Genomic DNA, 16,163 nt, shown 5'->3' on the forward strand with positions numbered 1-16,163 from the left:
TGCCAGCTTTCATCAGAGTCTGTGCCCAAGTCACTGAAGTGCAGTGGGTAGAAATCCTTGGCAGGGCTTGCCAAGCTTTGTGCCCTGGGCTGCACTAACTTCTCAGCCTCTCCTCTTGCCCTTTGCCCCACCAGTTGGTTTCCTGGGAGCAAATCAGACTTTTCTGGCCTCCACATCTTTGTCCCTTCCCTTCCCTCCTCCTGAAAAGCCCCTCCCTTCCCCAGATTAGTGGAATTCTTCTCTTCCTTTATTGCCTTATTTAAGAGGGCAAGAGGGCAAATAAGTGCCTCTCCCCCACACCCCAGCACTGGCCAGATAGCCAAGGTAGCCCTGGTCCCTTTGTGTTTTAATTTCCTTCCAAAGACTGTGAGCTCACCCTCCTTGGTCCCTCAGGTGATTTCCAGATGGTTCTATCATTATATGTCCTATTGTTTGTCTTGCTCTGTTTGTTGATCGAGTCTATTTTATTGGCCATTGTCATGCTCAGTGCCTGGCGTAGACATAGAAGGGTCTCAATAAATACATGTCGAATGATGAGAAAACACCATTAAAAAGTGAACAAATTGGTCAGTTGGTAAGTCAGCAAGTGGATGTTTTAACATTTCACATATTACCATTTAAATTAGGCAACAACAGGCCATTGTCATTTAGGAGGAACAGATTGGTCCTGCCAAAAAAAGTACCAGAACTGCTTAGGATCATTTTTCAGTAGTAGTGATGCTGACTTTATTTTCAAAATCATTTTGAGGAAAACTAGTTGAAAAATCACCCAAATGTGATTTAAAATGCTTATATTTATGTTAGCCAGGCCTGGGGGTACATGTCTGCAGTCAGTCCTAGCTACTTGGGAGGCTGAGGTGGGAAGATCACTTGAGCGCATGAGTTTGAGAGCAGCCTGGGCAACAAAGTAAGACCCAATCTCAAAAAATAAAACAAAACAACCATATGTGCTTTCCTTCTATGCAAAGATAAATCCACAAGCATCATCTTTGAGTATTTTTTTTTTGCTTAGGATTATTATTATTATTGCTGATTATTAGTAGTGCTGTTATGCTTTATGATTATTAGGCTGTGTGTATTTTTTGAGGTTCTCTCATGTCTGTCTTGCAACTTAACCTCTATGCCAGTTTTGTTCCACACCCTGGTGGGCCCTCTTGCGAGTGCTAGATGTACCAAGAAATGGTGATCACACATAGCTTGAAAGCAGACTGCAGCATGAGAAAAGTGTTTTGAAATCTCCTGGTGATCTGTAAGTTCAGGTCCCTTCGCCTGTCTAAGCCTCAGTTTTCTCATCTTGAGAAGGGGGCTTCAGAACTAGATGAATTCCAAGAACTCCTTCTACTCTAAAATCCTATCATCTAAGTTCTATAATCCTAACAGTGTGCATAATTTTAAAGATTAAAAAAATGCTCAAAGGATGAAGCAGCAAAATTAACTTCTACCTCCCTTCCTTTCTTATTTGTCCATCATGTCGTACTGGGTACAGAACCCAGGGCCTTGCACATGCTAGGCAAATGCTCTACCATTGAGCTACACCCTTACTCCTTTTAATTTTTATTTTGAAACAGGTCTTGCTAAGTTTCCCAGGCTGTCTTTGAACTTGAAGTCCTCCTGCTTTAGTCTCCCAAGACACTGGGTTTACAGGCATGTGCCACATGTCCACCTTCCCTCTTCCCTTTCTTGAAAAACAACATTTTTTTTTTTTTGTGATATAAGCTCAAACCCTATCTGTTCTGATGCCTTTTCCTCTTTATGTCACCCAGTCGTATATATTTCAAGTAATTTTATGGTCATTTTATGATATAAAAATCTTTTTACAAATGAATACAACTTTCTACTGTAACAAATATAGAGAGAATAATTTATTAGAAAACAATATATATCTTACTATGTAAATTGCTCATATATGGTTCCAATAGAAGGCAGCTCCTCTGTATGGAAAATCGCCCTGAAAGCAATAAATGTCATTCTGTGCATGGTGACTGACAGGGGTGTACTGTATATAAGACTCAAACATCATGGGCAATATTGTCAGGTTGTCATTTTCCAAAAAAAAAAAAAAATGCTTTGTATTAACAGATAAAATGGAGTTGGTTTCTGGGTTAGGTGATTGCAAAGGTTTTTTCCCCCCTTAGGTGACTGACTGACAAAACATTGAAAGTCAGGTAGATCTGGAGGCAAAGCTTCATTGTGTGTGATGCCCATGTCTTGATTCCTGCCTGTGGAGAGCTGCTGCTCTAAACAGCTTCTACTTTTCAAATACTCATACCCTCCTATCTTTAGGCTTTTGCCTGCGCCTTGTTTTGATGATGTGTTCTTCCTTCATTTCCACCTGTGAATTCCCCAGTGTTCAACTTTTCTTCATTGTATTGATTCTGTATCCAAATCCAGGAGACTTCAGACTCCTATTCTGCCTTAAAATTTGGCTATCTGTGTTCAGAACCCATTCCTACTTTTCCTTAAGTCCTTTATCTTTTTTTAATTGCTTTTATTTTTGAAATACATGACAGCAGAATGCATCACAATTCTTATTACACATATAGAATACAATTTTTCATATCTCTGTTTGTATATAAAGTATGTTCACACTAATTCATGTCTTCATACATGTACTTTGGATAATGATGTCCATCACATTCCACCATCATTGCTAACCCCTGCCCCTTCCCTTTCCCTCCTTTGATTTTGTTTTTTGGGCCATTTTATTTCCCCATGTCATATAGCACAGAACCTTCACCTAATAGGCAACTAATAAATGTTTATTAAACATAATTTCAGTGACTAACAGAATCTTAATGCATCTGAAAAACTAATTAATTAATTCTGGAACTTGATTTTATAGTCCCCAAGATGCCTAAATTTCTATGGAAAATATTACTTTTGAAAAATAAAGGCAAGGTAGAAGTTGTATGAATTAAACTACTTTTAAAATATTAGGTGACTGATTATAATTTGGGGTTACTGCTACTAGGTCACTTAATCACTGTCTGAAAGTTAGTCTTCTCAAATGACTTCTTTTGCTTTTTGCTGGTTCATATCTTAGTTCTTTCTGGCAATTTTCATAATTCAAGGTATGGGGTTCAGAATTTAGGATTGGTTTCATTAGGTTTAAGTGGGCTAGGACCAAAAAGATGAGGCAGTGGGAAGGAGATATTGTATACATGCATTGCTGGAAGAGCCCAGGGTGGTGGCCGTGTCCCTTAAACAGATACCCTGTGCATGATCTCTCTCTTCCCCTCTGACTCTTTATAACATGATCTATTTTCGCATTTTGAAAAATGAGAGCAGTTGCTTTGAATCATACAAAAATATTTGTATATAAAATCCTAAAAAATGTATTGGGGACATCTGGTGGTAAATATCATTCCCCCGTGGAGGTGAATCTTTTGAAGCTAACACGTGCATATGTGTATCAGCTGTACAGCTGTGAGAAGCTCTCATTTTTCCTGCTCTCTTCTACCTCCCCAGCCTATTTACATATTTTAGCAATGATGGAAATATTTTCACCTAACTTGAAAATTCTTTATTGCAGATATGCAGCCTGAAATGGATTTTCTTAATGAAGATTCAAACATTTTGTCCTTTTCACTTCTTGTAGAAGTGTTCATTGCCTCCATCAGTTTAAAGCCATGTATACTTGTGCTAGATGGAATTGAAGAATTGATTGGTATTTATGGGATTTCAGGTCAGAAGGTAATATCTTTTTAAAAGAATCCCCTATTTTATTACTGTTTTATAAAAAGAAACCCCCATTACTTAGGACATGAACAGTTCAGGATTGGCTAATATGAATACTTCTGGTGGGCTTGGGACACAGGGGGTTGCCCCTAGTTGTCTGGTACCTGGCTCTTTGTTGATTTGGGACAGAGGAAGTAGGGGTTGTGGAAGCTAGCTAAGAAGGAGGGTTGAACGCTAGGCACAGTGGTGCAGGCCTGTAATCCCAGCGACTCCAGAGGCTGAGGCATGAGGATCACAGGTTGAAAGCCAGCCTCAGCAAAAGAGGTGCTAAGAAACTCAGTGAGACCCTGTCTGTAAGTAAAATACAAAATAGGGCTGGGGATGTGGCTCAGTTGTCAAATGTCCCTGAGTTCAATTCCTAGTACCAAAAAAAAAAAAAAAAAAAAAAAAAAAGGAGGGTTGGGCCCACCCTTGGATCTGTGGTCTGCATATGAAAGGTATGTTCCAGATAAGCTGTATACTACCCTGTGGAAGTAGCTGGCTTTGAGAAAGACAGTGTCTCCCTGGGTCTGAAAGACCTTGAAAAATGTGAGAACATCCTAAAATGTGGCACAATCAGTACCCAAAGCACACTCAGCCCCATGCCAGGCTCTGGGGGAAGCACATAATATGTGATAGATCCTATTACTAGGCAAAGGAGTGGGAAAGGCTGTTAATGGAATCAAGAAAAGATCCCAAATAAAGCCATTTTGCACGAGTGACAATTCTTCAGCTTCACACATGTCTTTTCCAATTGAATCGTTCACGTACTCTCTCAGGGCTCCTCTAGTCACTGTAGGTCAATTTTTAGAGGTGTGTGATTTTATTTAGTTGCTTGTTTATAAGAACTGTTTTTAGGGTTCACTTTTGCACTATCAAATTCTTAACAAGTAGGCAAATCAGTCAAGTATAGTTGTATTGAGGGTGCCTTGGTATTTTATTACCACCAACTTGTTTACTATTTACGATTAATAACTCTAATGTCAACCTTACCCTATGTTACTCTGTGTACTTTCAAGCTTTACATCTCTCTGACTCTCTCCATCAGGCCAAAGATTTCTCCTGGCTGCCCCACTCTCTCCCTCCTCATTGCAAGTTCATCCTGAGCACTGTCTCCTCCAGCCTGTCCTGCAAGTTGCTATGTGCCCGGGCAGACGTGAAGATTGTGGAACTCACCAGCGTTGGAGATGAAGACACAAGGCTCAGCATCTTCAGACAGCACCTATTCACCCCAGGCCAAGACCCCTCCCTACATAGCAGACTCGCTTTGAAGAAAAAACCAAGCCTGAGTCCTTTGAAACTCACAGTCCTGGCCAATGAGCTGAAAGAATGTAGAATCTACCGCAGTGAGCTTCAGTGTCTCAAGGAGTACCTGGAGGTGGCCTCTCTGCAGGAGTTCTGGGAGTTGATTCTGAAACGCTGGACTGAAGACTATAGTTGGACTATTAAACAAAAAAAGGCAAAACCAGACAATGGGACTTCAGAAGAAGGTAGGCCTGGCTAGTGTAGACAGCTTGGTGGGTGTTCATGGGGAGAAAGCTGTGAGGCAAGCGCCACCTCTGGGGTGAGTCTAGGCATGGCGTTGGCGAGGAAAATACAGGAGGCCCAGTTAAACTTGAATTTCAGACCCATAAAAAATAATCTTTTAGTAGAAGTATGTCCCAGATATTTCATGGGGCATATTTATACTAAACATTAATTGGATTATAGATAAGCTGCAAATAATTCTCAGTTTCTAAGTATATTACAAATATATTACACTTGTATAGGGCATACTTACACTAAAATTAGTTTGTTGTTTATCTGAAATTCAAATTTAAATAGGCATCTGGTATTTTTATTGCTAAATTTGGCAACTCTTATCTAGTTATAATTCTCTATTATAATTCTGAGTTAAAAGTCTCAGTTTATAGCCCATATAGAAGTTGTATGGAGTATACTTGTACTAAAAATTAGTTGGTTGTTTATCTGAAATTCAAATTTAAATAGAAATCTAGTATTTTTATCACTAAGTTTGGCAACTCTATCTAGTGAGCATCGTGTTGTCAGTAAGGAGAATTTAGCTACAAATTTCAGTCAAACTTTTCAGGGGTCTGAGAAATATAATTTGATTATTTCTATAACTCAGTTTAACCTCTCTTGATTACATCGTCCTATTTATGGCACAAACCTAATCTAGTCAATTCAGATTAATTTTATCAATTTCATTTGTTTTTAGTCAATTCAGGATTATGTTTTTCAGTCAGGCGAGGATTTGTGGGCTTCCTGTGGCTCTGTTAGGTTGAACTGATATCTGAGGGCCATGAGTGTCCTTGGTTGTCATCTGTCCCTGCAGTCTTCTGCCAAGGTGGCCACAGTCCCAGATGACCCACAGACATTGCTGTATTTCCATTTTGGGCTTGGCTGGCTGTTCCCATCTGCTCTAGGATTGTTCTAGCTTTGCTGTCCCCTGCTCACAGGGAGGGCCCCCCTCCTCAGACCTGGTACACACCCTTTTTGAGTCTTGTTTTGGTCTCTGATCCTCTCCTATACCTTTTAAAGTTCCACAAAGATCTCTTCTTCCTATATAGGAAAAATGTCCTTGTTAGACCATCCTGTAGTTGAATCTGTCTTTTGTGTTAACAGTTTATTCCAACAGTTTGTCAGGAATTTGTTTGATGATATTCAACAATCAGGCTCTTGAGGATCAGTTTATTCTCTCAAGCCATTGTCTCTGTTGTGGGCTTCAAAAGTCTATTGTGAAACTTGTTTCCTCTCTTTGTTTCTGCTATAACAGGCTTCTCTTCAGGGCAATGAACTTAAAATGGAGCAGGGTGGAGGAGGTGGGGGTGTAGAGAGAAGCGGAAATGTTTGGAATGAAGGACACATTGATGAGTACTGTAATATATGTCTTGTCACATTTTTCACCTTGGAGTCTGCATTTCTATAAAGAGAAATGATTTCTTGTTGTTTTTTCCCTTTCCCATCTCCAAGGAGGGAGAAACAAGATCATTGTGCCCCTGGAAGTCACTCAAGCCAAATGGCCCATGCTGTGCTACCCTGAATCCCCAGGATTGGGTAGGAAAGTCCAGGTCTCTTCCCCTGAGGGAATGCTCTGTCCCCAGCATTGTGCAGCAACTCCCTCTGAGCTGCGCCACAGGAACCAAAGAGCTGGACCAAGCTGGGCCAACCGCGGGAAGCTTCTGCGGTAGGGGCTGACCTGCTCTGCCTTCACTTGAAGACTGAAATTTGGGCTCATTCCTCAGTCCTAGCATAGGAAATGCATTCAGAATGGTGGACCATATTGCCATGTTTCCCAGAGGGCTGATCTCCTTATAGTTGGTAGATCATAAAGGCAGCAGGGAATCCACCCAGAGGATAAAAATGTAAGGTCAGTGGGTAATGAAGGGCTGCCTCAAGGGGTGCCTGGGAACAGGTGGCAGGAGGGCAGTCTTACAGCAAAGCCACCTCCACCCACGGGGCAAATTCGCCTTGGCGAAGACTACTCGCAGAAAAGCTCCGTGTGATGATTGGCAGGCTTGCCAGTTCACATCACAGCTCAGGGTGTGTTAGTTGGGACGAATAAATGATAACTTAATGGGTAACAGTATGGGCTCTAGAGCCAGACTGTCTGGGTCCAAATTCCTGTTACTTTTGTGTCACCTTGGGGAAGTTATTTAACTTGTCTGGACTCCATTTTTCTCATTTATTAAACAATGGCCTTTCCAGTATTTACCTACAGAGTGAGTGAAAGAAAGAAGTTGAATAATCATAAAACATTTAGGCATGGTGGTACACACCTGTAATCCCAGTGACTTGGGAGCCTGAGGCAGGAAGATCAAAAGTTTGAGGCCAGCCTCAGCAACTGAACTTGGCCCTAAGCAATCTAGTGAGATCCTGTCTCAAAATAAAAAATAAAAGGGTCTGGGGATGTAGCTTAATGGTAAAGTGCTCCTGAGTTCAGTGCCCAGAACAACAACAAAGTTTAGCCTGCTGCACGGCTGGTGCTTGCTCTGACTTGTCGTCCTTGTCATTGTGTTGTCCGCACAGGGCTGGATGGCTGGGTGGCCGATGCTCTGTGCTTACTGTGCATCTCGAATTGTGGCATGGCTGAGGATGAGCTACTCCAGGTTTTGGACACACTGGGCTACAGGAATAATTACAAAGTGACCACAGTGCACTGGGCTGCTTTCCGCAATGCCACTAAACAGTGGGTCCAGGAGAAGCCGAATGGTGTCCTCTACTTCCGACACCAGTCCTTGCGAAGTGCTGTGGAGAGCAAGCTGCTTGGTAAGGCTGAATCTGTGAAAATACCTGCTGGTTAAAAGGAAGTAGGAGATGCATCCAAGAGAAAGCTTGTAGTGGGCTTTCTCAATTGGAAATGGAGGCCATAAAAATGCATGACAATGATTATATACATTCTCTGAGACTTGACTCTGGCCAGATGCCCCAGGTTTTTTTCTGGCAGATAGTAAACTTCTGGAGGCAGGCAGTCCTGGGCTACTCTGTTGGCTTCAGAGAGTCACTGGGACCCACCTCCTTATGTATCCCTGATTCACTACATTGGCTTATATTCTCAAGATCACCTTGTGCTCATGGCCGCTGGAGCACCAGCCATCACATTACAAACAATAGGAAGGACAAAGAGAGAAAGAAGCTTATAAGAAGCTTTCCTATAAGTTTCACACGGACATTTCCACTATGCCTCTTTAACCTAGAACTTGATTACTTGGCCACATCTGGACATGAGGGAAGCTGGGGATTCAACTGGTGCACTGCTGTCCTAAACCAAGGCAAGGTTCTTTCACTAACAAAAAATGAGGGAAATAGATATAGGTAGGAATTAGCCTCTGTCCTAACTCTAAAACCAAATTCTTATCCCTTCTGAAAAGAACTGCAGGTCTGCATCCAAGAAACTGCCAATCACATACACACTGGCTTAGAAGCAGAGCCCTGGGTGAGACTTTCCCAGAACTTCAAGTCTGACAACTTGAAAAATCTTTAAATCTCAGCCTCTGGGAGGATTCCAAGCCCTGTGCAAATTTCTTCTAACTATATTCTTTTTTACTTACATTTAAAAACATATTTATTTTTTAGTTATAGGTGGATAATGTATCCACTTTACTTTTATGTGGTACTGAGGAAGGAACCCAGTGCCTCACTCATGCCAAGTGAGTGCTCTATCTCTGGAGCCACAATCCCAGCCCTTTACTTACATTTTTAAGATATAAATTCTATTTTCTATCTCATCTGCCTCATATTGCAGTCACTTCTGCCAGTACTCCAGCTCTGTGATGCAGAGCAGAGGGCAGGCCTAGCAATGAGGTTGCTCTTAGATTCGTGGCAATTCTTCCACCCTTTGCTGTATGGTGGTTTCTTCTCAGTGCCGTTACTATACCAGGCACTTCAGTACTTCACCTCACTTATTTCTCATGCAACCAGAACATCCCCAGATGAGGCTCAGCCCTGACAATGGTACTTCCCACCAGCTGGAAAGTCCCCTCCTGTTCCAGGTGTCCCTAGGAGTCCACCAGCCGTGGCTCCTGTGCATCTGCTGGCTGCTGTGGTCTCTTCTGATTCCCCTTGTGCATGTGGGTGCCTCACAACTGCCCGCCCCCGGGGCAGAGGACACTGTAAAAAATGAACAGACCACACGACAAGAGTCCCGCCCCTTTTTTTATCCCAAAGCAAGCAGATCTCGAGGTGCCCGAGTAGACCTTTGGGTGAGTGACTCCTGGGAGGTTTGAGCACCACTGATGCCTTTCTCTCCAGAAACCTGCCTTTCTCAGGCTCTTAGGGAACTCTTCCTGGAAAGAGCCTCTTCCATTTCTTCTTGTAACCTTGTACCTCATAAGAGCTCCCCAAAATCCCGTCTGTGAAGTCCATTTTTTTCTGCCGCTTTTGAGTGGAGGGAATCAATATGTCATAATGGTTGACAGTGGGATCCTGATGCCAGATTAGTGGTGAGACCTGGCATTCTTGCTTGCCAGTTGGGTGACCTTGGCCACCCTGTGTCCCACGTTTCACATTTACCAAATACATGTATCTATCTCATAGGATTTTTACTTGTAAGCATTCAATGAATTAATTCACGTAAAATACTTAGAACAGTGCCTGATCCATAGTAAATTCTTTTTAAAATTAGATCATTATAATTATACATAGTAGTTGGATTCATTTTGACAAAATCATACATGCAAGGAATTTGATTCAAGCCCCTGTATCTTCATTTTCCTCCCCTCTTCCCTGCCCCTGTTCTCCCTCCTCTACTGATCTTTCTTTCGCTCTTTCTTCAATTTATTTTTGATTGGTACTTTCTTCATACACATAACGGTGATACTCCCTTTGGTACATTTATAGATGCATATAACATGATTTTGTTAAATTCATTCTATATTTTTTCTTCTTTTCCTTCCTTCCTGCCTCTTGTTCTCCTCCTATTTCACTGATCTTCCTTATATATTTATGATACCCAAACCCCCTTCCATAGTAAATTTTTAAGAAATATTAGCCACTATGACCTCCTCTTCATAACTGTCTTCCTATGGCCTCCTCATCTCGAATTCGGTGGGTCTGAAGATGATTCTGCTACATTAGACAACTCCAAGCACATTTGACTCCCCTGGGACCATTCCAGCTACACTCAGCAGGTGTTTGCTGAATGAATATACGACTGTCCCTGGCTGCCTACGTGTTGAGGCCTGCTGTATATCTGGAGGAGCACTAAATTCAGAAACTAAATCCTGCTTCTCTAGTTACTGGTCATGTGCTAATCACTTGGTCTCTCTGATTTTTAAGTCACTTTATTTGTCATAGGTGGATTCATATTCATATCTTCCTCATGAGAATGTTGTAAAAAGATAAAATTAAATGTAGTGTTTTTTTTATTAAAATGTTTTTTTAAATTTATTTATTCTAATTAGGGATTTTATGAAAATATTTTCCACTTTTAAATTTTTTTAAATTTCTTTTTTAAAAAATATATTTAAAATTCTTTTGGTAGTTGTAGATGCACAGGATGCTTTTTATTTTATTTGTTTTTGTGGTACTGAGGATTGAACCCAGTGCCTCACCCATGCTAGGCAAACACTCTGCCACTAAGCTGCAGCCTTAGCCCTAAAATTTCTTTTGTGTATGCTAAACATGTGCTCTGCCACTGAGCTATACCCCCATCCCCAAATTTTAGGCATTGTATTTAACACTACAAATCTTTAACTTATGGTAATATTTGTCCCACTTCTTTTTTTTTCTTTCACCCCCCACCCCCACCCCACTTTCCCAATTTACAACCTACAGAATGCCTTTGCCTTACACAGCAGGAGAGGGCCACTTCTGTCCTATGACCATGGGAACAGGTACAGGTGGCTCACACCTTTTCTCCTGTGCTTAGCCCTCCAGCTTCTGATTCTACTGCAGACATTTGTGGATCTCTTAAGCACTTTGCCACCTGAGCATATCTGCACACCTTAGACCAAAAGGAACAGAGTCTTCCAGGGTGACCTGGACATCTTTCAATGGAAATGCAGAATGGTTACTTAAACTTTGTTATTGTCCTTATCGAAGAGCTGGGCTTGGTGTGCCATCTGGCCACGTGTTCTACTCATCTTGCAAACAAAGATGTCAAGCAGAAAATGTAAAAATATGTCTGGGCTGGGGCTTAGTGGTAGAATTACCTGGCTCACATGAGGTCTTGGGTTCTATCCCCAGCACCAACAAAGCAGAACAGTAAAAAACTCTTTTGTTAGTTTTCAGGGATAGCTACCCTAATTTAATTAAAGTCCTGTTTTTGAGAAGCTTATCTCTGGGCATTATAGGTTATCATAACTTTTTCTTTGGAAATGAAGATATAATAGTCCTGGCTCTAACAACAAATTTGCCATTTATTTGCTCTGCTACTCTTTGGCTTACATGAGATCCAGGTAATGGATTAATGCATACCTTTGAATGTTTGAAAGTGCTTATTTAATCAGTAATCGTGGTGTATATTTAAAACAGAAAAGTAGGTTGCAAATATTTCCTTTGGGGAGAGGGAAAACCTAACATAAAAAGTCAACATGCTCACCAATGATCATAACTATGAATAATTCTTGCAGAAATTCAGACTGATGTAGAAGATCTTTTTTTTTTTCAAGCTACCTTGAATTTTATTTGGTAATTATGGCCACAGAGCTGTCATGTTTTTGTTACACTATGACATATACAAAAAATTCAGAAGCATTAAACTATAATTGATTTTAAAATAGGTATAACCACGCCTGTCAGGGAGAGCAGTCCAAATGCTTGTCAGAACCCAATGAATCTCAAGAAAACACATTTTCACCTAGTCTTGGTCAGATACTTCCAGCAACAGAACACTTTTTGGAGAGTGTTTCAAGAATTGCCATGGCATATGAAAATGAGCGGATGCTTGGGGGCGTTGTGTAGCTTTCTCACAAACCCAAGGTGAGTCTTGCCAGTCTTAGTCTTTATGTTTACGCACATTTGGCTTTTCTGTTTTAATGTTGTTTAGATACCTATGGTTCCCTTGAGCAGGATGCATTCATTTATTCATTCAACTGCCCACTTGTTCATCTGGATGGGACCACCATCTGGCATCAGCTTCTGGGGTTGATGGGTCCCCTGGGTTGCTCCAGTCTGTCTGTCTGGCTTGCTCTGCAGAAGGCTCTTTTCCCCTTTCACTCCCTGTCCATCCTCTCCAGTTAACTGGCATTCCAGAGAACTGGACAGGATTTGGAAAGGGATAAGGATGGGCTGAGCTCTCCTGCAAGATCCTCCTTCTTTTCCCTATACATTTCATCTCCCCTTCCCTCCCCCTTCTCCCTTATTTGTCTTTTTATTTAATTTTTTATTGTAGATGGACACAATACCTTTATTTTATTTGTTTTTATATGGTGCCGGGGATCAAACCCAGCGCCTCTCGCATGCTAGGCAAGTGCTCTACCACTGAAATACAACCCCAGTGCCCCCTTTTTTGTCTTTTTAAACATCTACTGAGCACCCATTCTGCCTCCTACACTGCCCTGGGGTGTAGTGAGTAAGCTGCAGCCCCACGCCTTCTGTACTGTCCATCCAGTAGGGGGAAGATGTGGATTCAGTCACTATACATAGGGGCAAATATTTTACTTGAAAATGACACAGTGAAGAGTATAAGCAGGAAAGATGGAGGACCCTTTGCCTGGTGGGTAGAGCCAGGGAGCCTTCCTGGAGGAGGGGACCTCCTGGACAAATAATTGGCTTTGACTATTGATAACCAAAAGGCTCATTTATCTGGTGACCAAAGTCATGTAAGTTAAGTTGTTTTTGACTAGATTAATGATATGTGGTAAACACAAGAGCTTCCTTCAAGGCATAGAATACTAAAGTGATTCATATCCATACATTGTGTCACAAGTATCACAGATTTTATATCAAAAATCCAAAGCTCAAGCTTCTGGACAAGGCTGTATCTCATTCACTACTGGAATGTTTTATCAGAAGCTGGATACAATACTTCCAGGGCCTATTTGATGTCAGTGGCCAGTATTAAAGCAGATCAGTGCCATAAAGTGAAGAGGAGACAAACCCTCTCAGGTATAGTACCAATGTTTCCGTAGTCCATTTTGCTGGGATATAGAGTAGTCAAAAGTTACTATTCTCCTATTTCCTCACATCATTTTTGTCAATTCATTAGGCCTGATTATTCGCAATGTAAGCCAACAATTTCTGAAGAAGAAAATTTCCAAAGGAAATCAGGAAAAAGGATGAATTTGAAATAGCTTTTCTTTCTCTTCTTTTCCGGGGGTTTATTATTAACAGTGTTTTCTCTCTCTACTTCCTCATAACTTCAACCACACCCCTAATGCCTGTCTTCATTATCTGTATTTCCGACCTTGACCTCCTTTTGGAGTTCCAGAGTCCATCCCCATTTCATGATATGGCATTTGTTTTACTTTATTTTTTGTGGCACTGGAGATTGAACCCAGGGACTTGCACAAGCTAGGCCAGTGCTCTACCACGGGGCTACACCCCCTCAAACTAATATTATTGCTTCATCAGCAGCTTTCCTGGGTGATCAGTGGATGCTTCAAATTAAATAGGTGCAAACCTAGATTAGTTCCCCTCCAATTTGTTCCACATTCCCTCTGCCTACTGATGGCAGCTTTAAATTAACAGTCTCCATTACTCAGCACTAACTGTACTATCGAGGGTGGTCTCAATCCAAATTGGACCACTATTCTTTGACTTTGTACTTGAGTCTTGGGTTGAAGAGGCTGGGCTTCGAACTTGCTGTCCTCTGACCTCAGCTTCCAGAGTTACTGGGATTACAAATGTGTGCCACCACACACAGCAGATGTGTGTGTAATATTTTTTTAATTGTCAACAGGCCTTTATTTTATTTATTTACATGCGGTGCTGAGACTCAAACCCAGAGCCTCACACATGCTAGTCAAGCGCTCTGCCACTGAACCACAACCCCAGCCCCAGATGTGGTTTTAAAAGGTCACTTTGGATGTTGTAAAAAGGTTGAAATAGAAAAGGGACAAGCATGGCTTCAGTGGTAATAACCTAGGTAGGAGACAATGCTGGCTTAGACCAGGGTAGCCATGGGGACACAGAGGAAGGTTTGGGCACAGAATTCACAGGACTTGTTCACAATTGGGTACAGAAGTCAAAGAAGATGCCAGTGATTCTGACTTGAAGGACTGGGTAGATTACCATTGTTGACCAAACAGGAAACACTCTTGAAGGAGCTGTTCAGGGAACAAAAGCCATGTTGAGTGTGGAGTGACTGTAGAAAGCCAGGCAGGGGTATTCACTGGGCTTCAAGAAAGAGCAGTGGCAGAGAGAAATGCCTACTTTAATACCTGGATCATGGAATGAGATCATGAAGGAGAGGCCAGAAAGAGGCAGGTGTAGCAAGAGAAGAGAAGGCAGAATTAGAGAGGTAGGAGGAAAACCAGGTTTTAGAGCAAGAACTTTCCCAAAGTAAAGATGGGTGATCACATTAATTAAATGTCTAATATTCCATTTTGAATTATTTTCTGCCAAGTTGAAATCCTACAAAATACTCTACCTTCTTAGTAAGAGTGTCTTACAATCAAGTGTTTTGGAGGAAAGGGGTGGAGATGGGAGCAGGAGTTAAGGGCCCGGACAATCATCAGAGAAGAGGGAAAGGCAGGAAATGGGTGCAGAACAGAAATTCCTTTTCCCCAAATGCACCAGGGGGAAAAAGGGGCTCCAGGAGAGAAAGCCAGATCCCAGTGTTGGTTGGAGGGGCTTTCCAAGAGGCAGCTCCACAGCTGAAAGAGCTGCATTTCGTAGGATCTGTAGGACTGTCCCCTGGACCACAGAGCCTGGCTTTCCTCCCTGTGTGGGAAATGAAGAATCATTGTCCTTTTGGGGGGCTCATTCTTCATTCTCCCCTTCTGTTGTTCTAAGAGATAAGCAGGATACTTAAACTTTTGACCCCTGCCTGCTTCAAGAAAACGCCTTTTAAAAAATCCAAGTTTTCCAAGGGTGCGATGAGTTGGAGGGAGGGGAGTGGTAGGCGGTGTCTGGTGGCCTGGTGGTGTTGCTGGGGGCTGGAGGGAGTGAGAACCCCGCTGTTGTAGTTCTCCCTCAGGCCGTGGAGTTTGGCTCTCCCTGGTGGCTGGAGGTGAATTATAAGCCCAACTTTTAGATTGACTGGAAACAATGTGCCTTTGGAGTCTGGCACTCACTTCTCAGCGGCTTCTAGACCCATTACTCAGTGGCGGGGTTTGCTCCTTCTTGAGGGACGCATCCTGCAAAGTTGCGTGTCTGATGGATGACCAAGGGGAAGGGCTTTGAAACTAGAGGGCAACTTCAAGACTTGGTTTATTGTCTATAGATTTTCTGTGGCATGATGCTCTTGTTTTGGCCGAGGGCCCTGGGTGACACTGAAATGAAGAAAATCCATTTCTAACTGCAGCTGCTTTTTTTGGACAGTGCCAAAGACAGGAAGAGACAGACTAAGAATAGATGTGGCATGTGCAAGCGAGTGACAGAGGTTCTTGGAGGCAGGATGCCCCATGGTGGAAAGAAGGATGCATCCCAGCGTTAGAAATAACGAGATGCCGCAGGTGCTGCAAAAAATCAAACACGTTCTCAAAACTGGGTGGGCGAGACAGAGCAGAGGGCTTGCAAAGCACCTGGTTAGAGGTACCTAAGGCGCTGGCTTAGGTACCTCACTGAACTCAGCGCTGCCCTTCACTCTGATTGGAGGAGTTCTGGTTACAATCCCCGCGATTGGCTAATTTTAGAATTGGGGTGGGTAAAAGGGAAGGGCTACAATTTTGAAAAGGACCCTCCAGACTTTCGGTTTCTCCCACCAGCATGGGTCCATCTGGGCAGATGGTTGGCTGTCCGCCAGTGGCAGCTGTGGTAGGTGGGGAGCAATCATCTTATTAAGGGGGGAGCTTTCTAATGAGGACAAAGGGTAAATACATGATAGGTCTTGTCAGAAGGTT

The 16,163-nt window shown here is 42.3% G+C and overlaps 1 protein-coding gene across 1 annotated transcript in view; it reads left to right on the forward strand.

Moving 5' to 3' along the window:
- The window catches only part of LOC101973794 (putative tetratricopeptide repeat protein 41), an 82,800-nt gene that overhangs the window by 25,963 nt on the left and 40,674 nt on the right, over positions 1–16,163 (forward strand). Inside the window, exons 5-9 of the mRNA XM_040279063.2 lie at positions 3,533–3,693; positions 4,766–5,207; positions 7,747–7,986; positions 11,940–12,138; positions 13,088–13,266. Coding sequence (XP_040134997.2) covers positions 3,533–3,693; positions 4,766–5,207; positions 7,747–7,986; positions 11,940–12,138; positions 13,088–13,266 — 1,221 coding nt within the window. The remainder of the gene's footprint in view (positions 1–3,532; positions 3,694–4,765; positions 5,208–7,746; positions 7,987–11,939; positions 12,139–13,087; positions 13,267–16,163) is intronic.

Source organism: Ictidomys tridecemlineatus, chromosome 6, assembly GCF_052094955.1.
Source record: "Ictidomys tridecemlineatus isolate mIctTri1 chromosome 6, mIctTri1.hap1, whole genome shotgun sequence".
Taxonomy (NCBI): Eukaryota; Metazoa; Chordata; class Mammalia; order Rodentia; family Sciuridae; genus Ictidomys; species Ictidomys tridecemlineatus.